At 34.7% G+C, this 26881-nt stretch overlaps 1 protein-coding gene across 3 annotated transcripts in view; it reads left to right on the forward strand.

Moving 5' to 3' along the window:
* The window catches only part of CSMD3 (CUB and Sushi multiple domains 3), a 586238-nt gene that overhangs the window by 87713 nt on the left and 471644 nt on the right, over positions 1–26881 (forward strand). For all 3 annotated transcript variants that reach the window (XM_058820586.1, XM_058820594.1, XM_058820602.1), the window contains exon 3: positions 18402–18514. In XM_058820586.1, the coding sequence (XP_058676569.1) occupies positions 18402–18514 (113 nt within the window). The remainder of the gene's footprint in view (positions 1–18401; positions 18515–26881) is intronic.

Consider the following 26881-nt stretch of genomic DNA (forward strand, 5'->3'; position numbering starts at 1 on the left):
CTTAAAAAATAAACAGCGCAAAGTTAAATGCTAACAATGCCCAATTTTAAAAGGCAAAAAATAGTTTTTGGAAGACTAGATTTTGCCTTTGAAAATTTCTGTTTTTAAAGTGAAAGAATTACAATTTACATCTTTCATTTGCTAAATTGTCAAATTTATTTTACAAGACTTTGATGAAGAAAGACTAGCAAAAGAATAAGTGTTGTCACTAGCAGAAGCTTCCAGTGTCCTCATTTAATAATTCTGCTTGCTTTTGCATTTCTTATTCCTTCACATATATGTTTCTCCTTTCGGTAGATATCAGTTTGTGTCAAACAGGCATCTCAGATTATTCTGCTAACATTGTTCTGTTAACAGAAAAATGTTAACAGAATACCAGCCAGGTATCTCCAGTAAGTGCTTTTTTCTGACCCTGACCCTTTCCTTCTGGTCATTAGAAATTCCTCCATATTTCTTTATGATCATTCATAAGTATCTTGGATCCTTTACTATCTCCCAGCCAAACTCTTTACCTTATTTTTTTTTTTAATGATTAGGCTATTATGTATTTTTATATATTCACTCTATGTTATTATTAGAGCAAGTGTTCCACTCTTTCTCATACTGATTCTCATAAAAACCAGAAGTCAAAAAAAGGTCCACATTTTTGCCTTGCTTTTGCCTCGCTTTTGCCTCCTTCTTCCTCCATTTCTGCTATATCAGGGTTTCCACTTTTAAAATTTCCTGACTTGAAGATTTGTTTTATTTGCTCTGTCTTTTCCCATTTCCTCTCCCTTTAGGTGATCTACAGTACTAAAGATGTAGTGCAGGGTGCCCAGAGCTAGAGCCAATGTCTTGTCTGCGCAAGATATCGTGAGGGTGTGTTGATTCTCCTTCCTGAATCCAAATTTTGTCATATGTAAATCCATTTTACTTCTTGCATGTGTATCCTTTTTTGTCTTATTAAGTTGTTTCTCATATGAACAATTCCTTCTTTAACCATATAAAGACTCTTTCAGAATATTTTATCAATTCACTTAAATTATTGCTATTTTAAATAGCAGATGGAGTATCTAACTCCAAGTTAATTCTGTGCATTACATCTACTAATTTAACAGCTGCTCAAGCTGGCAGACTACTGATAAAATAGAGAAAAACTGTCAGCTCTGTGAGGTTCTAGATGAAGTCTGTCAGAGACCAGCTCTTTCTGACTGTTTTGTTTTAAGGGCTTTAAGACATGTCAGGGTGGAATATTTGCAGTCTTCATTCACCACTAACATTGACAACAGAAACTTACAGAGCTTTCTTTTTCACTCTCCTGTTTACATCTTTTCAGATATTGATGAAGACCAGGACTTGTTGATAGGGAGACAATGAATTCTCTGTACCTCAAAAAGCTTCCAGTATTGTACTGTACCTCAAAAAGTTTCCATTACCAACCATAGCTCTGATTTTTTTCAGCTTAGGCTGTTTATTATGCCCCAAAAATATACATTTTTCTTCTTTCCTCGTGGTTCACTTCCTGTCCAAATTTTCAACCAGAGCAGATACTGTCAGCTGATTAGGATCAAGTTAGGGATTCTCCACTTTATAAACAACTTCAAGTCTCTTATTACAGTGATTTTTACTTCAGCTGCTCCGTGGTTTTTTAGGTTTCTCTATTATTTGCCTAGAAAGAGAAGAAAGAAAGGAATTTCATTTGAGAATTTAGAGACTAGTGAACAAAACCAACAGGATTATACTCTCACAAAGAAAGAGAAAATAAAAAAGGTATAAATCCTAGACAAAGACCAATGAGTAGATAAGGATACAGAAAACAACAAGAACAAATACCAAAGGAATTGAAGGAGACAAGGAAGGCCATTAAAAAAGGAAAGAAAGAACCAGCAACCAAAGTGGAAAACTATGAGATATTAAACTAAAAGATTCTTACTAGGACAATTTTCACAGCACAAACAACCAAAATAAATCCTGCAAAAGAAATAAATACTGTGTGAACAGAAGATGTGTGCAATCTTGAACTGAAAATTGGTAGGGACACAACAAGAAATACAGAAAAAAATTGTAGATAAGAGAAACAGATAATTGAAAGAAATGTAACATAATTAAATATATTGGTAAACAGATATTTAGCTCTGAGATGGATTCTGAGTAGACAAGTAATTTAAAAAGAGGAGGCTTTCCAAATCTGAAAAGTTTGTTTTGTGAAAAAATACATTGAATTAATAAAATGCTTGGCACTATGCTTATAAATGCGAAGCTGAAAGAACATATCAATTGTTCTATACTCTTAGGAATATTTTTATATGATGTTAAAAGTCTAGACACTGATAGAGAGAGAAAGGTAGATAATTAAAACTGATAAAAGAATTTGCTTGTCTAGACAAGGTGCGACTTGTCACCTGAATTTGTACTTACATTGCTAAAAAGAAGCCAAGGTTTTTACAGGTTTGGAAACAATAGTTAGCTAGAAATGAAATCTAAAGTAAAGTTGTAAGGATTTAAAAAACAAACCAAAAACCAAACTAAGCCAAACTAAATGAAACCTAAGCAACCAACTAAAATTTTGGCTATATTTGAAGGTGGAGGTAACTTTCTAGTAATTGATCTTAGGAGAGACTTTCCCATTATCAGCTTTCCATAGGTTATCTTTCTCTGAACTGGATGGCCAGTGTGGCTGCTTTGAATTGGCTGATGGAAATTGGACTAGCTTGTTTACTTCTCATAGAATGGAAGAAAAAACTCTTTTACAGCCTCTGAGATCTGTTCTCTGTCTTCTTTGGATAAACTGATAACTAATTTAAACTGGTAACCACCTAGATATGAAGAGTGCACTTGCCAGTTAATAGTGAGATGAGTATGATCATTTCTGAGAAACAAAAATTTTACTTATTCACTTTTCTTTGTGTTGCTGAATTGCTTCATGGCATTTGAAACAACCTGGGAAGAAAAGCTGATTTTTGTTGTGGAGGCCATTTATACACTAACACAGCCTGCCAGCACTCTCTGTGGCCATTAGTTTTTCATCTATGTTTCAGTTGTAGAAAGGAAAAGAATCATCACAATAATAGACTTGTCCCAGAAAGTTCTAGTCTTTGAGAAAGTATCATTCTATTACAGGACTGTCCAACTGTTAGACCTGTTTACATGACAGAAAGGTAACTACTTAACCAGCTGTTAAATTCACCTTGTATTGTTGCAGTTAGCAGTATCAATAAAAATACCTTATAAAGTTGAGAATTGAATCAGAATATATCTGGAACAGCCAAATATTGTTACTAAACTAAACCCTGAACAGTTGGTTCCTGTATGAATACACTATTTCTATTATCTTTGAAGAAAAGCATAATTCATTTTAACCTGTATGTTTGAAGAAAGCCAAAAGAATCCTTTGAGTTTTTGTGCAAATGCATGTTTGTTTGTATGTATTTACATGTACACTAATTAGAAAGAACATCAGGCATATGGCTTTACCTGGAAAACTTTTCTCTCTGTCTCTCTAATACCGGCACCTGTAATAAGCAATATGCTGGTAGGCTTTCAGCTTTGGGTATATTGAAAGTTGGAATTGCATTCAACGTGATTCAACAATTTTATGTAGAGGTTTAAAACATTTTCTCTTCCCGTGTGTTTTGGGTGAAGTAGATTTAATGTTCCTGTATCTCAGGTTCTCTTGATGGTTATCTAGGGAAATTAAGTCTTGATAGTTTGGATTTTTTCCCAGTCTATTTTTGGACATAGAATTTTGTCTAAACATTTGGTTGTATATAACTGTGCTAAGTAATTGATCAATATGCTGTAACACCAGGTTTCATTATTATGCTAATGTGTTCCAGACATACATGGAGGTGGCTTTTAACACTGTTTCATGAGATGCAGCTGTAAGAAATTTTTTAGCTGATAGTAGGCTATGAAGAAGTCAAATCAAAAACATGAGTTGCTTTTTAAAAAAATAATTGTAAACTTCATCACACAAATTTATTTATTGCACTTTTTGTTTGGTTGGGTTTTTTAGTAAAAAATGTGTTTTCTTAAACAAAGTGTCTTTTTAGATTGGTATTTAGAGTAGCCCCCAATCATTCTTGACATTGAATTAAAAGGTAAAATTTGAAGAAATGTTCAAAGCAGGACCAACTTTGAATGTTCTGAAAAACCCTATTCACTTTATGCCTTGTTAAATGGGTTGTTTAAAGAATAATTTTAAACTGATTTCTCACTTTGCATTATGTGAAGCAGTGGTTTGAAGAAGCTAAATTTAGCATTTTTATAAAGCATATATCCATAAAATGCAAGGAAAATGGAAAAGTTTTAAACTTTCTATGTAGGCTTTTCATTGTCTTTATCAGCCACAGTTCTCAAAAGTAACAACCCTAACTCTTTATTTTGGAATGAAATGTGGGTAGCCAACTCATTTTCTTCTTTGTGAGATATCCTGTTTGCGGTAACAATTGCTTCCTTTTTAAAGTCTTGTTTACTCTGCTATCTGATTCTGTTAATGTCAGTCAATGGTGATTCGGTTAATGTCAGAGTTATGGCTCTGATATGGAACCAAGATAACACAGATAACCTATCCTTTGGTGATTGCAAAATAGATCAGCTAAGTGGACTCATATTTCTATTATAACTTTCTTTTTATTTAAACACGTTTATTAAAAGGCAAATGTTAGTTGCAGACCTGTCAGGCCAATAACTATTTACAGATGTGCATTTTATGTGCCCGTAGCTATCATTCAATCCTAAATACAAAGACAAACACTAGATTTTCTTATCTGATTTCAGCAAAAGTAACAGAATATTTTAAAATCTCTTTTCTGAAATTATTTTGCTATTTCTTTGTTCATTTTGGAAGTATTTCTTCTATGTTCAATCAGTTATTAAAAGATTATGAAGAGTGAAGGTTAGAATAAGGTACCTGACACACTTCTGTTATATTTCCTATGTTCTCCAAGTCCAAATTTTAATTTAGATTTTTCTCCCTTGGAAAAGGGAGCTTATCTTCTATTTTAAAAGCAAGTATCCTTTTCTTACAAAATGCTTTTCATTTTCCTGCTAGAAGTTTTCTAGGGTATTTCATATGTAGCAACCAATATAGAATTAATAATTTACCTTCTATGAGACTGAAAATTGTATTTTTTATATATGTTTATATAGAATGTAAATTGTACTTATGTAATAGGTACATTACTTTAAACCCTTTATTTCACTGCACTTGTAAAAATCATTACAGGGTCACATTTCTGGTTTGATGGGATAAAAAGTGTCTCAAGTGCCATAACCATTTTTATTAGATCTGTCTTTTCCAGAATTTTAGATGTGTAAATGTAAAATATTTTCCATTATAATCTGGTTTTCTTCTAATTTGTACTTAAATTGATTGTCTGTTTTGTTGGTTTTTTTAACTACCCAAGCCCCAAGAGCATTTCAGAGAAATTCAGAGCTTAATTTCTCACTGCAGTGGTCAAAAAGAAAGACTTTATTCATACTTATTTCCTCACAGCAGTGGATTCAGGCTCTGCCTTGAAACACCATATGCTCCAGACCTCTGAGTGTAAAGATAGACGTACCCAGTGCTGGAGGAGAGACACCTCTACTCTAGCACCTCTCTTCCCTCCCTTGCTCTTTCTGGCATACTCTCCTTATATGTTCTCTTTTAAAGTGAACAGGGGCCTGTGAGAAAAGTAAGTTGTTTCTGACTCAGTGAAAGTTTTCTGGAAGAAAATGAATGACATAAAATCCATTGAGTTTTTTGTTTGCTTGTTTTGTTTAGGTATTGCAGCTAATTTAACTGATGAATCAGTTGGTTTTATTCTGTTTGTTGTTATTATTTTGTTTTAAAAAGCTGAATTTTTCATATTAAAAAGGATATGGATTCTGAAATATATGCATATAGTTGGTCATCTTTTATGTGACCTACTACTACAAATTTATCTCTATACCAGAACAGAAATAAAGAATGTGGTGATAATGTCACAAGCCTTTTGCTCATGGATGAATTCCAATGTGATACAGAATATTTAGTATAAGCTGAAGCTGTTCTGGAAGTTCCTGGCACCTACAATGGTGAGAAGCAAAATATGGCATCTCTCCTTTCCATATTGTGCTATTTTCACACATTAAGGCAAAGTTACAAAAGATAGTCCAACTCATCTAAGAGCTTGTTGTCACTCACAGAAGGGAACCCATCTCCTGTGTTCCTCTGGCTTTGGCTCTGTGATCCTTCTCTTTCTTCCACTGGCTCTGGCACTCGGCAGGCATACCACTTTGAGGATATGCTTCCCTTTGCTAACTGAATTGACTCAGGTTTATTTTTAAAGCAATAATTCTTCATCAGGGTGGTTAAATAAATTCAGAGAGAAGGGTGCAAATGACTAGAACCATGTGAACTCAGTGTTAAAACTCTGGGAAAATTGGATGGGGCAAGTTCCTCTCCTTTTGTGCTTTGAAGGCTCCAAGATCTGCTAAAACCTATCATAGATCTTCACCCAGCTTTAAGATGAGGACAGTAAATTATATTGTCACAATGTTCCAGACACTCAAGGTTAAAAATATGTACTGCTTGTTTAATGCTTTTCTTTTTTAATTCTAATTATTTTAAGGACTTAGGATGCTTTCAAATTCTCCAAAGGTTATTGTCTTGGTATGTTTTGTTCTTAACAGTTTTTCTCTCCAAGAAGCCAGCAAGTCCACATCCTACAGATTTTTAAAGACTATTTGTATGGTACTGCAATATCTGGTTCTTCTTACTTATAATTTGAAGTTATTCTTGATAGTTTTATATCTTAAAACAAATTGAGTGCTTTAGAAAAGATAATTATTTATAAAATCTGTTTCATTTCTTATGGTATAAAAAAAGTGGGGAGTTGTTTAATAAAAGTTTTACATTGATAATGGATGATGGCAGGTTTTAGAAACATGTTTTGTACAGAATATAATGATCATACCAGAACTTGATGAGTACTTTATTATTTAGTTCAAAGCAGCTGTTCAATTAACAGTTTTCAGCCTTGACCTATGATCATTATTTTAAAATAATAGATTGCATGAGTGGTTTTGCATTTTGACAGGGAAAAAATTATAATTTGACAAAAATTAAATTAGTTCATAAATCATATGTCAATTTGTTAATGACTTGTTGAACAAAGCATATTTTTATTACTATTTTCAATGAGAGTAAAACTCAAATCTAGTCAATCACTTCTGCTCAATCAATTTTGCTTTATTTTATAAACTATTAAATTCTGTTTATGTATTTTAAACCAATTGAAAAGACACATAAAAATTGTAGGAGTTACTCCTATTAATATTTTAATTAGAATACTCTTAAGGAAGTATTTACATTTCTTACTTTCTTCCTGATTCAATGGCTAAGTAACTGTTTCTTTAGAAAGAAATTTGAAAGACCAAAGATAAGCTGAATTTTACCAGGATGTTGCAGTCCAGTCTTGCAATACTCTCAAATGTAATTCAACACCTTTATTAACTTCACAGCATGTACAGATGAATGCACACAAGCACATCCAAAAACATAAACACTAAAGGGAATTGCACTTAATTGTCTATTACTCAGTAGATAAATGTTATCCTTTTCTAACACACTCCTGAGATTTAAAAGATGTTTGTTCTGAATTGGTGTGTAAGAAAGAACATTAGAAGTTGCGCTGGGTTGATTTTGGCTGGCTGCCAGATGCCCATCAGCCACTCCATCACTCCCCCTCAACAGCAGGACAGCAAGAGAAAAGAAGATGAAAAAATTCCTGGGTCAAGACAATGACAAGGAGGTCTTATCTTTATGCCAGAACCCAATGTACATATGAAATTTATACATTACAGAGCTTCAGTCACTGCCTAAAAATTGATTGATTTCTTGAATTATGGGATTTTCATATCCCGTGTATTGTTTTAGCAATTCTATCAATGATATATTGCTGAACTCTGAATTCACTTATTAGTTACATGTCCAATCCCTTTCTGAATGCTTTTAAACCCTTGGATTAATTGAACAACTAGTTCAACAAGGTAATTGAATTTCATCTTATCAGTTTTAGTTTGACACTTTTCAGTTTAATTAATAAGTGTGTATATATAGCAAGTGAGTGATTGATCACTATTATGGATGATTGTGTGATCCAAATAATCAGAATTCTTTTGGAGTTTATTTGATCCTCACTCGGATTAGCTACTAATATTTGCAGACTTTTTGACCCTTGAGATTCTTTGAAGTTGCTATTAGGATATGGTCTTTTCTGCTCAAAGCTCAAAAAGGCATGGTTGCATAGGTGGATCCATAAAACACGGATGTGAGAATAGGCCAATGCATGGGAGTGTTAATGAGAGATTAGTTTTACTCTGGCGGTTAAAAGAGTCATCAGAAACATATAATCATGGAAATATTGTTGGTGCTATCCATCAGATTAAGTACACAATTCTCAAATCTTCAGAAACTTAAATTCATATGTAAGATGTAAAAAATGTTATTTTGCTTTAAGAAATATTGAGGTGTACTAATATTAAAATATTGTCTTTTTAAAGAATGTAAAACTTCTTTTAATTCTTGAAAAACATTTATTTTCTATTTAGAAAAGAAAAAAAAATAAAAGTAACTCAGAAAATCCACCCCAAATATATGCTATAAACTGAGGAAAGTAGGATGCTTTTGTGTGCAAGTAGAATCATAGAATCATTGTGTTTCCTTGGGTCCTGTCACCGGTCACCACAGAGAGAGACCAGGGTCTGCCCCTCCTCTTTCTCTCATGAAGAAATTGTAGAATGTGGTGAGGTCTCGCCTCAGTCTCCTCCAGACTGAACAGGCCAGGTGACCTCAGTCTCTCCCCTCATGGCTTCTCTTCAAGCCCTTCAACATCTTTGCTTCCCTCAGGCTGAGGCCACACCAGTGCAGAATAATGGGGGACCATCTACTCCCTCAACTGGCAATTAATGCAGTACATGATGAACTTTGTACATCTACTTGATGTAGAAATATTCTTGTAAAATTTATATCATAAATAAATAGTGGTAGTACTAACAAAGATTTGGTTTTTTTCCCCTCCCCTCAGTTAGAGGTTCCAGGGACATCTTATTGTGATCTTTCAGTACTTAAGAGAGGCTTTTAAGAAAGACAGGAACACATTCCCAGTAGGGCCTGTGGTGGTAGGACAAAGGTTAATGGTTTCAAACTAAAAGAGGCTAGATTCAGACTAGATATAATGAAGAAATTTTTTACAGTGAGGGTGGTGAAACAGTGGGCCAGATTGCCCAGAGAAGTGGTAGATGTCCCATCCCCGGAAATATTCAGGGTAAGGTTGGATGGGGCTCTGAGCAGCATCCTCTAGTTGAATATGTCCCTGCTTATCACAAAGGACTTGGACTAGATGACCCTTGAAAGTGCTTTACAACCCAAAGGTTTCTATGCTCCTATGACTTTATTTATCATAAGGACTGTGAAAAAGAACTTTCTACAGAGATTAGGGCTTTTAAAACAAGCCTGAATCCTGGTATTCAAGCCTTTGTATCTGTTCAATCACTGGAAGAACAACACTTTCTGACTTTGGTATGTGCCGTCAGACTAAGCACATTAGAATTTCAAGGCTCTCTCTCCTGTGGTATTTGTGATCACTTTGGTCTGTTACTTAGATCAGGTGACAGGGCTATTACCACACAGAATAATTTGAATCTGATTTAGTGTGTCTCTTGGACAGTTAAGGACTGGATCTGACTGCCCAGAAGGCTGAGACACCTCCTTTCTTGCAGATTTTCAGAACCTAACTGTATAAAGCCCGAACAAACTGTTTTGACCTCAGACCTGCCCCTGCTTTGTTTGATATCCTCTTATTTAGTGCTGTGAAATGAATATTTTTTATATCCAAGCAATCTTTTTACAGTAATTTTCACATATATTTTTCATATTTTCCGTATTAAAACTTTTCTATTTATTTATTTGGGATGATTAATGTAATTTTCATTGTAACGTGTAACCTTGTAACATGCAAGGGAAAAACGTAACAGGAGTGAAAAAAAATCTTTCTTTTGTGATATTCATGATACTTTCAGTGGATATGGAGTCAGTAAAAAAAATGCTGAAATCGTTAGAGCTGCATCTCGAGCACTAGGCTGTGGAATTTGATATAGAAATCCAATAGCATGAGATGTACTTCAAATTTATAATCTGTATGCATTTGTGTATGGAGTTCAGATTTCTGAGAAGGAGGAGAAGCATAGGTAAATATGTTCTGGACCACTTTAAAGGTTTTGTTCAAAAGCAAAAATATTTGAAGTTAACAGTTGTAGATGACTTTACTTTTAAAAATACTTTATTTGATTACTCTTTCATATACTTAAAAACATTGTTGATACTTAAATAATGTATTTAATGATATAGAATATATTTTGTTTCATCATTTTTGGTAGTGAAATACATAAGTAGTTTTTAAAATCATATTGCCTTGCTTTTCTTAGTTTTCTCCTGACTGCCATTTATGGATGACTGCTATTGCTCCTCAAATAGTTTTCAGAGCTTTTGAAACTTTCTACTGGTAGATGCTCGGTTTGCTGTTTAGAGACCAGAGATGCTGTTGTGGCTTAACCCCAGCTGGCAACTAAGGACCACACAGCCACTCCCGAACTCCCCCACCAGGGGGAAGAGAAATTGAAGAGTAAAAGTGATAAAACTCATAGACTGAGACAAAGACAGGTTATTAGGGAAATCCAAAGCCACACACACAAGGAAATCAAACCAAGGAATTAATTCACCCTCAGGCAGGCAGGCAGGCATTCAGTCACCTCCAGGTGAGCGGGCTCCCATGAGGAGTGATGGTGACTTGGGAAGACAAACGCCATCATTCCCAACAGCTCTCCTTCCTTCTTCTTCCCCAGCTTCATATGATGAGCGAGACACCCTGTGCTGTGGGATATCCCTCAGGGCTGGGGCTCAGCTATCCTGGCTGCACCTCCTCCCAGCTTCCCATTCATCCCCAGCCCACTAACTAGAGTGGAAGTGCAGGGAGCAGCAAAGGCACTGCCCAGCAGGAACAGAACCATCCCTGCGTTATCTCACCGTTTTCAGCACAAATACAAAACATAGCCCATATTAATCAGTGTGAAGAGCATTAACTCTACCCCAGTCAAAATCAGCACAGATGCTTACGTGTCTGATGAATTATTATGGAAATGACATAGAAAAAAAGAAGATAACAGACTGAAAGAGAAAGAGATGCTAGATTTTGCATGCCCATAAAAGAGGGCAACCAAAAAAAATTAACAACCAAAATATGGGATGTCAAATTTCATACATTCAACATTGAAAATCTATGTTTATTAAGTAATCATAGATTTTCTTTAATATCTTGGTATAAAAAGTAAGAAAATTCCATGACATGTAGAAATAAGGGGATATGGTCCTCCGAATCAAATATTTGATGAGTATTAGATAAAAACAAATTTGCAGCTAGGAAAAAATAATGAAGAATGTTGTTATTTTAGTTGAGTAGATGCTGGCCACAGCAAATGCAGCAGCAAATTGGGTGAGAATATCATGCTTTTATCTTAGAGAATGTAAATAAGCAAACCCTTCTGTTGAGGGCTTTCTTTTTTCTTTTTTTAATAATAATTAGAGTTAGTGGGAAAATGTTAAACAAGTATCTGGCAGGCAAAAGATCTCACTAAATTTCAAATTGAATCAGTGTAGCATCAGGCTAGTCAGATGTTAAATCTAATCATCTGCTGCTTAGAAAATTAATAGAAGTTTATATGAATACAAAATCACACAGACAGGACTCCAGCAGCTAATAATGGATTCATCAGTATGTGGTCCAACAAAACCAAGCCCCAACAGTACCCAACGAAATTCAAGATTTATTTATTTGCAAAGTATTGACTGGCAGTGTCTGCATAAATAACAGATAGCAAGTTACTGGATATACCAGCAAATATAAAATGGCTGGTAGAAGGATTATAGCTAACTTAATGGGAAAAATCCACTGGTGATGAAGCTTCATTTTGTATATGTGTTATGGATTTTCAAATAATATTTTTTGAAGATTATCAACTTAAATATGTACCATTAAGACCAAAATTTCTTAGTGGAAAATTACATTCATGTAAAAGAAGGAAAAGGAAAAGTTACATCCATGTAAAAGAAAAAAAATTAGAAACATTTTATCTGTTATTTGAAAATATTAGATATTTCAGTTTTCTGTAAACTGCTAAATACAGAATAAAATTTCTGTTGTCTTCAGAAAGTTTTCCTTTACTTGTGGGGAAGATCCTCCATGAAGTTATACACCAGTTTGTTTTACCTGCCTCCCTTTTATACTTAAACTTTGCTTATTATGCATATTCTTTTTCAGAATCTATCTTCTCCTTTTTACAGGAATAAACAGTTATTTGGAGATCAAACTAACAGTGAGAATGTGTAAACTTTGACATTCTTTTTAATTTTGCAGTCAAAGTTACAATAACTCGGCATGTTAACACGTTTTATGTTTCTGCATAATTTTACATAAATTAGGGACAAACAATTCTTTCACCTTTCAGATTAGGCTAATACCTTCCTGCTGTAAAATTTCTGTGACCTAGTCAAAAATTTATTGAGATTAAGTGAGACTGTTATTCACTTAAAACTTTTTTGGTGAATTTCTTTGGATACTCTCCTATCTAAGCAGAAGTATTCCTGAGGAACTGTATTTTCTTTGGAAATAACTAATAAACTCTAGAAAAGCTAGAATCTTGTGAACCCAAAAAGAAAGCAAAACAATACAAAGAGCTGTTAAAATACATGCAAAAAACTACCTATTTAAAAGCATAATCAATGTCAAACAACAAATATCTAAGACACACAAGCAAAGAGGAAATACAGTCATCTTATTCGTCACATCACAGTCTCAAGTAAACAATTTATCTAGGAGCACTTTTCTATGACTAATCAAGATTTCTTTCCATAATTTCAACTTTGCAATTATGAAATGATTGCTCTATTTAGATTCTGAAATTGGGAGCTGGTCTTCCTTGAGGGCTGATGAGTTTAAAGTTCAGCATGCAGCTTAAAGTGATATATGATTTAAGTTTTATCACAAGGACCACAGTAAAAGCAGAAAGCAAATGATTGATCAAACTGCAGAAAATTCCAGTCAGAATTCTAAAGTCTTGGAAACCCCAAATCTGAGATGATTTGTTGTTTTAAAATTATGTCATATGTGATTGAGAAAAGATGGTGGGAGAGATTAAAATAATTACTCTTGGAGTACTAGTGTAAATATACTTAGAAAATGAAAACAGACATTCAACTGTTTAATATACGTGCCTTCTTTTTTTGAATCTATAGCATGTGACAGAATATAGTACAGGAGGAAGAGACACAGGGACACACTCTGTAATGACCTGTTTGAAAGAAAATAATTGTGTCATTTTTAATCATTTACAATACCAAAAAATATTACTACAAATTTACATATAGGTTCAACCATTATCCCTACTGTCCAGAATTTATTTATTGTATTTTAATTGGTATTGAAAGAATATTTAGAAGTTCCTGCATACATAAGACAATATTTTTTTTGACACTCCATTTGACTTTTCCATTACTGAAAAATAAATGAGGATGGTGTCAGAAGACATATAAGACACAGATTCCTTCAAAACTAGTCTCTCACCTGTAAAAAGACATCCTTAACCACTTTATTTGTACATTATGAAATTGTATGCACTTGGACCCTGAGTATTTAGAGACATCTGAGGACCCAAAAAAAATCTTATTTCAAGAAGTCTTAAGAAATGAAGATATAGCAGTGAATAAAACAGCTATTTTTACTAATCTGTCTACAATATTACTAGCACTCATACTCAAAGAAACTAATTATTCAAAAAAATGCAGTTAAAATTGTACAGAATTCTACTAGAATCTACCTCTTTTTTTTTTTTTTTTTTTTTCTGGTGGTGGTCTGTGGTGCTTTTAATGTCCTCTTGGATCCTAAGCCACTTTGGTTTTCCTTGAGAGGATAAAGATGACACCATGGGGTAGTCATGGAAAAAAACCAACAAGATGAATTCTTTGTCACAGAGTATGATGGTGATGATTCTCTTCTCCTCAGTCGTGGGTCTACATGGGTAATTTAATCTCATATGTCCTTTTCTCTGGTTCCAAGGAAATGGGTGTTTCACTTCTCCATTCTTATACTCTGAGATGATTGCAAATACATTGACAGATTCATGTTACTGAAACTATATAGCATTGTAGTTTTGCATGCAAGTAATACATAAATTTTGAATACGTATTGTGTCTCCAAATGATGCCTATAATTTTACCATATTTACTACTGAAGCTTTAGAATTTCTATATACAATAAATATTTCAGGATGAGCATCTGGTCTTTCTGACATAAAAAAGTTGAATCAATAGAAATACTTCTTAACCCTTTCCTGTGCTCCCAGAAACATCTGTAGCCTTGCACTACATACATAATGTGTCCATTTCCTGTGGGTGTTAGGTGCCTGGCAAGCTTGTTAGACACATCAAGAAGAAAAAAAACAAATATATTCACTCATGCAGTGTATTCATTTACAAATTTGTATCACTGTTCTGTGTTTGATAACATTCTGTAGCTAAACTGCATCATCAAAATCAAATACTCAAATAGACTGTCACAATATAAAATTTGGGTTTTTAAGAGTTGAGACAGAAAAAAATAGGTTTTTCTTAAACCTCTGTAGACATTGCCTTTTAGTTCCCATGGTTTCCCATGGTTTCCCATGGTTTCCCATGGCTACCTAGTACCAGGTACTAATGGGATCTCTTAATGAGGTCTGAGAACACTGCCAAAATCAAAAAGGGAAAGAAGAAAAGGAACAGATAATCCCACCAAAAAGAAAAAAAAGAAAAAAAAAAAAAAAAGAAGAGAAAGTGCATCTGCCATATTTATTTTTTTTTTCTGCCAAAGTGGTAGACTATAAAGGAATAATTTAAGAGCCTACCAAAAGATGTAGGCATGTCCTGCTTGGCCTCCATCTCTCCAGAAGCACATGCATCTCACAGTGGTACAATGTCATACCTACCAACTCTGTGGTTCTGTTTCAAATATCTCACAGTATCTAACACAGCAATAGAGAGTCACCTGAACAACTCCATTAGGTATTTTGAATTTGAAAAAAGTTGGTACAAATGGAATAAGATATGCAAATGCAATGTAAGATGGAAAATTGTTGCAGATAAAAAAAACTTCAGCTGCTAGTGGAAATTTAAATTTTAAATGTGTTTAATATGAATATGATATCTGCTTAACAAGATGACTACTTATTTTGCATAATTTTTCCACCTAAAATTTCATTTTTACCAGAGTACTGAGTTAGACATTTAGTTGTCTAACATTTAGTTGGACATTGAGACTGATCTGAATAAGTGGCAATCAGATCCATGCAGATACATTGTCTTACAGGTATTTTGGTGCTTACCTGCCATCTCTCTCCTGCAGTTATGATGTGCTTGCTAAGTTTCATTTTAAAAGGCAATGAAAACTATTCTAGCTAACACTTATGACAGAGTTGTAGAGTTTAACATACAAATAAGACTTAAGCTCTGAGGTCAATATCCTTTTGTACCTAATGAATAATACTCAAGTATTAGGTTATTTCAATATGAATTACATTACAGTTATTTCTAAAAATCTGTAGTATTTTACTGAGTGATATTTGCATGTTGAATTTTTACTTACTAAAATTTTTGATTAATTTTGCATCCACTAAACCAAAAATACCACCTTTGAATTTCTTCATATCATTTCAAGTGTAGCAACCAAATTAAAGAAAGAAGCTTATCCTTTTTGACTCAATGCAACATAATGATGGTTATAAAAGGCCCACTGATGAAAGCTAAATGGTATCCAACAGCTCCTATAATGATCTGTTTTGCATCAGGAGTTGTAATGTTTACTATGTTAGTAACATATGTGTTCATTTTAAAAATCCACTATCCATCTAAGCTGCGTCTACATACCACTCATAAAATTCAATGCTTTGGGATCACTGTATTTCTCTTCTGCTGGGTATATGTTTATACTCAGAATTCTTTTAAATCATTGAGTACATAAATGGATACCAGCTAGACCTACTGTGAGTTTTATTCTAATTATTGGTTTGGTTTTACATTAGGCCAAATTATTTTAAAGTATTGATGATAACCAATAAATTAAGTGATTTATTTGTTGATGACCAATCTATTAGATAAAATGCACTGATATTGATTTATTAAAAATTATGCATATGCCTGTTTGAGAGATGTAAGCATTTTATTTCCTTTTCCTATTAATAGAACAAAAGTATACTTTCCTAACTAAATGAAAATGCATTTCCTCAATCATAAATATTCTGTACATAATTATCCATCTTTTCATATTAACATAAGTTCTTTAGTCTTGTTTTAATGACATTATTCATAAAGATACCAATGACAAAACAAAGAACAGCTTTCTAAATACACCCTCTAAGGACATGCTACATATAATTATGTGAATATATATGTCGTTAGGGACCTTTCCTTCTTTTGTTCATGTTTTTCATTTTCATGGTTATATGATGGGAGTATTATTATCATTTGGCTTTCATATCTGTCATGACTGTAATATGGCAATAATTGGCTACTGTATTGAGGAGGTTTTGTTTTGTTTTGTTTTTTTTAATTTTGTTTTTTTTTTTTCCAAAGATTGTTTAAGAAAAAAACATCAATATAATACCTATAAATTTGCAGTATCTGTTAAGGATACCAAGTACATAGAGATCAAAGAAAAATCTAAAACTTTTTATGATCCCCACACAAATAAGCTTCAGAGTGGATTACTGCTACACTATATTGAACTCACCTAAAGGTATCTTAAAGCTAAAAATAGGCAAAACATTAAATAAATGCTAATATTGCAATTACACAATTTTTTAGCAAATTATTTCCTGACCTGTTGGATTCTGGGCTTCTCATCACTCTACATCCTTCCTTCGATGAGATTAGAAATGCTGATAATGGCAGGACATAACTTATCAGCTAATTTGTGATTTCAGAAGACTGAGACTGAATTTCAGAGTAAGCAGCAGTAAATGTATTGAAACATCAGTAAACGCCATTGGTGTTTGTTCCTACATCAAGCAAAATAAAAAATACGTCATCTCTTCCAGCAAAATTATCAGAGTTTGCAAATTTCTTAAAGCATGCTAAAGACCAGCCTACCTAGCTGCACATATATAGCTGTATTAAAAAAAAAAAAAAAAAACAAAACAAAAAACTAAACCAAACAGAAAAAAACCCTAGCAAACAAAAAATCACCATTAATTTGTTATAGCAATGAAAAAGGAAAGCGTAAATCTTGAGCCACCCAGATTAACTCTGCCTTTTAACCCGCATTGAACAGTAGGTTGGACTATGTGGCCTCTACAGGTCCCTTTTGACCAGTATTTTTCTGTTGTTCTTAATTCAAAGTAAAATGTAAAATAAGGGCTTATCTCAAACATATGGAAATAATTTTAATCACAGTCATTAATAAAATATATCAGCCCATCTACTACAAAATTCACCACACATGGCTGAGTGGGTTCCAAACGTATGTGTTGATTTCACTGGTCTAGGTGTTCACAGCTAAATTTTTCAACTTGTTCTTTACACATTTTTGACAGTTAAATGCTATGGGCTATATTGGTCTGATATGAACCCAGATAAGGTTATTCTCCTAAAACTGAGGAAGATAAGAGTTGTCATATGTACATCAAATAAATATGTAGAAGTGAGTATCAGCAGAGCTGAGTACACAAAAAAAAATTCTTTCATTTGTGTCTCAAACACAGTGGTTTTAATGCAACAAAACAAAACCAAAATTAAAAGTGAGAAAATCACAAACCTTAATGACCCTGTAATTCCTTTAAAGAGAGATTTTTGTAGGGATTTATTATTTCACAATAACGCTGCTCTTCGAGCTGAAATTAAAAATGTCTTCTCTGATGCCAAAGTGCACTGTTTAAATACTAAATTCCCTCATTAAAGTGAATCATGGTCCCTTTCTTTCATCATATTACTGTGGAAAAATTCAGCTACTACAAATTTTAGTAGAAACCTGTATAGGATATTTAATGCAATACATTTTTGAACATAAACCTTAAATTGTCTTATGTATTGTGATTTCTTTGGTTGTTCTATTTTTCCAGCTACCGATAATCTGAACTGGTTTTAAATCCAGTTTCTGCATCTTACTATCATCTATTCTAAGTATAGTGTCCACCAAATATAGTCAAATTTTCTAATAATTTCTCATTTGCTATATAAAATAATTTTTGCAAGTAATGCAAACCACATCCTTTTAAGACAGTTGTCCTTTCCATGATTGAGAACAGCCATCTGTCACACACACTTTTATTTTCCAAACAATTAACCATGAATTGTGCTTTTTTTTTTTTCTTAGGTTAACAGGATTTCATCTTCCTCCACCTGTGACAAGTACCAAATCTGTATTTTCACTGCGCTTGACAAGTGACTTTGCAGTTAGTGCTCATGGGTTTAAAGTTTACTATGAAGGTAAGACATTCTTAACAAAATAATCTGGTTTTTTCTTCCTCTGATCTTTATACATGAAAAAAACCCTAAACTTTCCAAAGAAATATACAGAAATACACATAGATAACCTTATCCAAGTTACTATATTTGCTTTTCATGTAATCATTCACAGATGCATAGTCATGTCTCAAACCAAATATTTTAAACTCTATAATCTATAGTACCATCCAGACACAAATATTTTTTATCTGTAATAGTGACAAGTTCTTTTAATTCTGAGAAACTTAATTGTTATTGAACAATTGTTATTCTGGTTCTTTTGACACATGCATATTCAAATTAATGTCAAGACATTGCTAGTTAGTCTTGAATATCACTGGATAGTGGCATCTGCAAATTTTATGGATGGAAGCCTTCTCATATGTTTGCACAGGAGAACTGCTGACTCAGTTCTCTGAATTGACATAAATATATTTCTCTACTGCTGTTTACACAATTGTCTGCAGTTTTCACACAGACACTGAAGTTAATGAGCTGGAACATGTATTCCTGAAGTCCAGAAGTTCACAGTATTTCATAAATATGTCCCAGGAAGGATCTTGTTTATGATCAATTCACTATGGTAGTATTTTAAGAGTTGGTTTATATCATGCATTTATTTTTTAAACCCTTTTCTTGGTACCAGGGACTATGAACTCTAACAAGTTTTTATAGGATATAAGCAGAAGCTGTTGGTTTGTTTTTTTTTTGTTGTTTTTTTTTTTTTTTTTTTTTTTTTTTTGTTTTTTTTATTTTTGAATTCCCCACCCTTTCTTTAAGGACACTTGGTGTTAACATACTTGATTTTTCTATTTCCATGAAGTGTCTCTGTCAGCAAAGCTGGAGCTCTAGTAAACTGCCTGGAGAAGTTCTGAGGCCATTGCTGTACCCTACGTGGTCCCATCTGGAACAGACACTAATCCCTGAGAAAGTAACTAGCTGAGTAACACTTTGATAGCCAGGAAACTTTCCAAAAATTGGTAATTCAGTGAAGAGCTGCTGTAGAAATACAGCCCAGAATCACTCTGTAGGAAAATGTCTTCAGCCATTGAAATAATTTACCTTTAGGCATGATGCATTAGAATTCTACTTCATATAGAAATTCTCTCCTATATACGAAGATATAAAATGAAAAACATAAAATAATTTTTGGGTCCTTCTTGTTCCTTGATTTATTACAGAAAATAGATGAAATTATTATACACTATCTTTTGTGGGTTGCATATAAAAGAGACATTCAGGCTATATGTAAATGGTTCTGTCTAGATTGCAGCTACTCTGCAGTCTGTTATTTTTCAAGCATTTGGTAACTGCTCAGAAGCAGATAATTAAAACTTTTATTAAAATGCACTATGAAATTCCTATGGATTTTTAATTATGCAAAATACATGCTTCTCATGCATGAATTGAATTCATTATATATGATATCATCTGTCCCTATAAACAACTTACTGAAAGATTTTGCACTGCTAAAGCTAACATATAGCATACCATGCATCTCAGTTATGATAGAGAATAATTAAGATTAAAATGGAAGATCAGTCAAAGGCTTCAGCTTGCACATATGACTGACCCCTCACATAGCTCCTTTCTAGGTGAAAATAACATGCTGATTAATAGAACTCAAGCTCCTGGGTCAATATAAAATCTGGGGAAATCTTACCTTCAACCACAGAAATCAGCATTTTAGAACAAAGCATAAACTTGTTACTTGAACTTGATACTAATTTCTTTTTGAAACTGATGTTTTATTTTGTGAAATTAGGAATTTTAAAAAAAGTTAGGCTGGATACTAGAGTTTTAGTTCAACGGAATCTGCCTTTCCACAGCCAGATCTACAGTTTTAAGACCTGAATCGAGCTGACTTCATTCAGTCAGAGAATTTTTCTTTCGCTATGCTTTTTTCTGACTTCATGTGAAGCTATCCTCTTTATATCCAGATAGCAAAGAAGTGAAAACTCATTACATTACATTACATTCATGTAATGCCTCTTTCCTTGATGTGAGAGAATAGATGTATTTAAATGATAATCACATCAGGGAAATTTCCATTTCTGTTCTTGTACTCTTTGTGAACATGTATAACCCTGCAATCAACATTTTAAGATCTGGTTCTGCCTAGTATCCAGTTTTCAAAAATTTTGATTGCCCAGTAGCTCCTTTTTAGCTTCTTGATGAAACATCTACATACTTAGTACCCTTAAATATCAGGCCTCATAATTTAAACCTTCATTATGGATATGTAATTTGAAATTTAAGACAGACGTGATTAACAACCTGTCATTGCAATAAAACAAAATTATAGAGGTGGTTTGAGAGGATAGGATGAGAAGTAAAGAGACATATATCTGAAGGGATTAGATCCAGTTGTAATTTGAAAAAGAAGGAACATACCTTTCATAATCAGAGATAATTTAAAACACTTTCTTTTGAGATGGTTTGAAATAGATTTCATAGGTTTATGGTTATATGGAATCCATTACTGTTCACTATTTAGAAAAAGTAAAATAAAATAAACAAAGGCTCCAAATATCTATTTTGGTGACTTCTCATCCTCTTGACAAATTTGCAGTTGAGCTGAAAGTTGACAAGAAACTCCAGAGTACCTGCTAGAATCTGTGGGAAATATAAATCTAGGGTGGACTTTCTTGATCATGGCATATAGGAACATATTCATTTTCTAATCTCTTGAGAATAAAAATGTTTATGAAAAGATATAAAATTGTATCATTAATAGAAAGACTATTCTGATACACCATAGGTAATCCACTGCAATTGCATTCAGTCAAACCAAGTGCACTGCAGACCACAAAATATCAGCCCTGGCCTGCTAAACATCAATATCATAAGCCTCAGTCTGCAATCTTCACCCCTCCATTCTTCTCTCCTTCTTTCTCTTCTTCTTATCCCCTTTTTCTTTCCTCTATATCAAGTAGCATATTTGAGTTATCTTTGGTACCATTACACACAAACTTCTTCATGTTCAACTTCTTTATTATTCAGAAAAGACCATATTTGATAAACATACCTCTCTACATAGCACAATACCCCTGAAGAAAATTTACTGCATGAGAGAAAACTGGAACAGATTACTCAAAAGTAATAGACTTCACTTACAGTGACAACAGAAAATGGTGAGGTGCACAAAAAACTAAGGAGGGATTTTAAAAATACCCTGGAGCTAATTTTATCACTGTCTAGTAACACAGCATTGCTGGTTGGAGTGAGAAATGGGGAAGTTCTAAGCCTGCTGAATCTGTGCCTTTTTGTTTGTTTGTTTGTTTGTTTTTGTTTGGGTTTTTTGTTTGTTTTTTTTTTTTGGAGAGGTTTATGAAGAGGTTTTTAGTAGCTTTCAGGCTCTCTACAACATGTATTAATATATGGAGAAAGAATGCTATCCTTAATTTCCTATTTGATAATTTAGCTAAGTACAGTGTAGATGTGCCTATTTTATTTTATAGATGTGCTTTTATTTTTTTTCTTGTGGGATAATTTGATTTTGGAACAGAAGAGGCCGAAGGACTTTTCCATTTCCTGTTGTCCTAAGATACATAAGCAGCTTTATTCACGGAGAGTAAGGGAGGGGAAATACAGCTGCTAAGAAAGAAAGCAGCAGAGCAGCTTGGCCACACAGCAAAGGGGATTCAGTGGACCTAGTCCTGCTTTGAACAGTGCTTCCTTCTGTTCTCACTGTGGTATTTTACAGCTTTTAAACAGGTAGCTGACATTGCTAAAATCATTGAATTCATTAAGAAATGGACTGCTAGCATTTATGGCAATCTTTATTCAAGTTAAATATGATAGACATTCTTGTGTTATCCTATTGGCCATCGCAAAGAATAGAAAAATTTAATATATAGATTACCCTTACAGTGGAAACTCTGAACGCCCAGCAGGTGAATTGCAAATATTTATAGTAATGGTATGAAATATAACTTTACCTGGTTTGTACTGCTGCACATAATTTTAAATCTATATAATAAAACTGAATTATTAGACATTGTATAAGTAATGAAATGGTCTTAATATTTATACTGGAGTGCTGCTATGAAGTTCAGAAATTCTGCTGAAATATTTTTAAGAGGGATCTGAGTGCAATGTTAAACATTTCAAGCATGATCACAGCTTTATCAATAATGGGAGGTGGGGAAGCAAAGAAAGAAGCAGATGGTGTTTATTAACAGAAGAGGATTTTCATCTAGTGACTTCTGTGGACTTATATGCATTTCTTTCAGAAATATTAAGAAAAACTGGTAGCTGATGTACAGCATTATTAAAGCATGTAGATAAGAAATACTAGTAGGACTTAAATATGTCAGGATGTGGGCGCTAAAAATAATTTTGGCAACTGGTATAAAGCTAGAGAATAAATAGGATAAACAATTTTTAGCTCTACTGCATATCAGAATTCAGAAATGTGGCTACACATAATCTAAATCTGGGATTCAGGTAAGGTTCATGAAGTCCTACATGTATAAAGCTAATAATATCACTGCTAGCTTAATATAACATTTAAAGGATTACTAATGAATTATTGTTTGATTTTGGAGTGCTCTCTATAAGAAATCCACTGAAAAATTGTTTGCCAGTTTGGAGTGTTAAAAGACACCAAATTTAAGCTGTGAGTTTGTCACCAAGCTGGTACCTGATGGATACTACAGGCTCTTTGTTGTTCTGTTCACATTTTGCTATAACTGCTGTAAGTGTGACTGCTCTCTGTCATTACATTGTGTCAAGAGACCCTTAATAAAAAATGAATTAAATTGAATTGAGGAGAGGAGAGGAGAGGAGAGGAGAGGAGAGGAGAGGAGAGGAGAGGAGAGGAGAGGAGATGCCATATGAAATCATTACCAGGTTGCCCTGGTGTTTCTACTGATTTTACCTATATGCTGTACTGGTACCATCATTCTTGTATAAATCCAGAGGAAGTAGGGAGAAAAATAGCTCTGTGGACTTAATCTGGTTAATTTTTATAGCGTTTCCCACTATTTTCTTGATACTACAACCACTGATTTGGCTAAAGAATAACTTCTGGAAAAAAAGTTAGCTCTCAAAGACATCAAGCTTTAACTTTCTTTGATCCCACTGATCACTCTGCCTCACTTAGAAGTAAGACTTTTTAATTCTGATTTTTGAACTTCCAGCTACTGGCTTTTGTTCTGCTTTTATCTGCTAAATTATAGAGCCCTTATTATTAGAATCTGTGAGTTCTTATGGAAGTTCTTAAGTACTGCAATTAAATCACAGGCTTCAGAGTATTCTTTCTCTTTAATATGGGCTTTTGAAGCATTAACATTAATTTTCCAAATAATGAATTATTTTCTGTCATTCTTCTGTATTTTCATCATTTTGTTACACCTCTGTGAAAAAGGGCTCTGATCAATGCACTTGTCTGGCTGGGGCCTGCCACCAGATCACCATAACCTGTCCTATCTTCTTATTAAATCTTTTTTTAACTTTCAGAGCAATCTCTCTCTGTGGTGCATTTGTGAGGGTTAAAAGGGCTGAGTGCCAGCTACAGGAGCCAGGCTGGGTTTGTAGGAAACCCTGGCCTGGCACCAGCTACTGGAGAGCCTGGGGTCTCTGTGCCAGCTACTGGAGAGGGTGGGGATCTCAGCTGCCCCTCACTGGGGTGGGGATGGAGTGTGTCCCAAAAAACAGCCATAGCTATCAGGAGGAACCGGCATGAGCAAAGCAAGGGAGGGGCTCCGTGCCAGTGCTTGGAGGAAGCCGTGTGACAGGTGCTGAGGCACTGTGGTGACAGCTGTCCTCAGCTCTCCACACTGGGTGTGCATGGGGCACTCACCTGCACACTTCCATCTGGACTAAGCAGCAGGAAGGAGATCTGGATCTAGGGTGAGGGATCAGCATGGGGAATCCATGCTGGGCAAGTGTGCCAGTACTCCATGTTGGCTAGTGAGCATCAAGCTGGACCAGCCAGTGGTGAGGGGACTCCTGGGGCCAGTAAGGGAGCCTGGAATCTGGGTGGGGTTTCCAGGCAGGCAGAGGGTTCATGCTGGTACCTGTGGGACCCGTGAATGTACATGTGCCCATGCAATCAGGTAATTCTGTGCGTGCCTGCATGGATGGCCTCCTGTGTCTGCCAAGCAAAGAGAGGATTTTGCCACTGGCGCTCATGCTCAGGGGGTGCTGGCAAAGCAGAGTTTTGCCTGTGGCAGTCTGTAGCCCAATCTGTCGGTATCTTGTGTCTGTGTGTTTCTCTGGGGTACTTATTCAGCAGTGAAACTGGTTAAATCCACAAATGGGAAAGCAGCAAAAAAATCCATTGGCTTGAGTTACATCCCCAGGACACAAGCTGTCCCAGGTGCGGGCTCCTGTGGCCAGGCAAGGAAATGACCAGATTTCAGAGCTGCTGGAAGCAGTGGCCAGGGGCTGCTGAAAGCAGTGGCCACTGATTACATCCCTTCAGGTGCCTAAATGTAATTTGGGTTCACGAAGCATCGTTCACCCTTGGTAAGACTGCGCTAACTACTCCCAAATAGAGTCATTCTTTAGGTGATGGAAAAGGGAATACAAAAATATGTTCTTAAGGCTACTTCCAGGAATTGAGGGAAGGATTGTTTGTTTATAGCGTCTGTAGTGATATCTCTTGCTTTCATTAGGACAAGTGTATCACTAATCTGTCTAATCATGAAGGACTACTGCTGATTGCTATAATTTTCCATGGATTATAGACAGCAGCTTTTCAGGTACAGCAGGGTGGGAGAGCTCTTCTGGTATCCTTGGGTGAATCTGTGAATTGAATATATCCAACTTTTCAACGCAAACCCAGAACGAATTCCCACTCTCCTTCCCAACTGGACTGATACCATAACAGGTTACTCCTTATGAAGAACAATGCACACAAGGCATGGAGTTCCTTGGCTTTTTTCATATTGAACATTATTTTCTTTTCCACCTGGTGAATCTGCAATTTTTCCATCCTTTTTTCCCACTAGGATACTTGTGGAGGCCCTTTGTATAATCCATGAAGCTCCTCCCTAGTGTTAGTGCCCCCTTGGACTTTGATCTTCTTGATTTTGTTCCTAAGTTCCATTCCTAACACCTTTCTTTCTGTCCACCCTATTTTCCTTTTTTTTTTTTTTTGTCTGTACTTCTTTGCATTATAGTTCATTAAGAAGCTCCCTTGTTAGCCTCATGAGTCATTTGCCAAAGTTCACTTCCCCTTAAAATAGTTGGGTTGTCATTTAAAAAAATCATCCATCTCTCTGACTACACTTCCTCCCCATAATTGCTTCCCAGGAGATTCTGCCTAACAATTCCCCAAGTAAATCCAAATATGATATCTTAAAGTCTAGTGTCCCAATTTTAGTACTTACTTCTCAGCCTTCCTTCTGAGGCTCAGTTTTCTTTTACTCTGTAGTTAGGTTCCTGTCCCCTAAAAGAGTGAAAACAGTGTTTTTAAAGGCCCTCCTTCTGAGTTAAAAATGCCTATGTACAATTATATTCTTATTTGTGCTGATCAGGCAGTTTCATTTCATCCCAGCAGTCCTACTTTGTCTTCAGCTGAGCTACTATGATTATGAAGACCTGTGAAGACAACTGTGCAACTAGGCATTGTTCTGCTGGATGCACTTGCAGCCACAGCTTTTCTCCTAATCAGAAGGATTGAAAGGGATACCAGCCCCTAAAGGGATCACAGGCATCCATTCTCCTGCTCAGAATCCCATATCAACCTTAGATCAGCTTAAGGTTTCCCTTGGCCATCTTATTACCACTCAGATGAGTGAATAGCATGAAGCAGCAGTTGTGAGGCTGAAAAAAGAGCAATTTCTCAGTAAAATTGTAAAAAAAAATATTCCTGAGCTCCAGGCAAGGAGTACACAGTCCAAGATTAGAGGTCTGTCTTGCAGGCAGGGGACTGTACCGTGTAGGAGGGAGTATCTGACCACTAGAACCTCTCAAAAGCTCTTTATAGATGGCTGTGTCACTTTATTATCAGTACTCAAAAAGTACAGTTAAAGATTGTTTCTGCTGCCAAATATTTGTCATCCTATTTTTGGGAGAATGTGTCATAAATTCATCTAAATAGACTTGTCACTCTCTTCCCTGTTCTTTTGTTTGAAAAATAACATATTTTAAGGGAAAAAGCTCATGCACACGTGCTTGATTATAGATCTAGTGTTTTATTCTACCATAATTAGCAGTTAGCCTCTAGTGGTTTTTGAGTGCTAAATTTTCTTTGATAAATCTTAAAAAAAAATGTTGATTGATTAGATTAGCCACAGAACATGCATAATATTGTTCCAGACAAAATGAATGGAAATATATTTATTTGTTTTATTTTTTGCAAAAAATGTCATTCTTTGAAAGTTAAAAACCAATGAA

This window comes from Ammospiza caudacuta, chromosome 1, assembly GCF_027887145.1.
Source record: "Ammospiza caudacuta isolate bAmmCau1 chromosome 1, bAmmCau1.pri, whole genome shotgun sequence".
NCBI lineage: Eukaryota > Metazoa > Chordata > Aves > Passeriformes > Passerellidae > Ammospiza > Ammospiza caudacuta.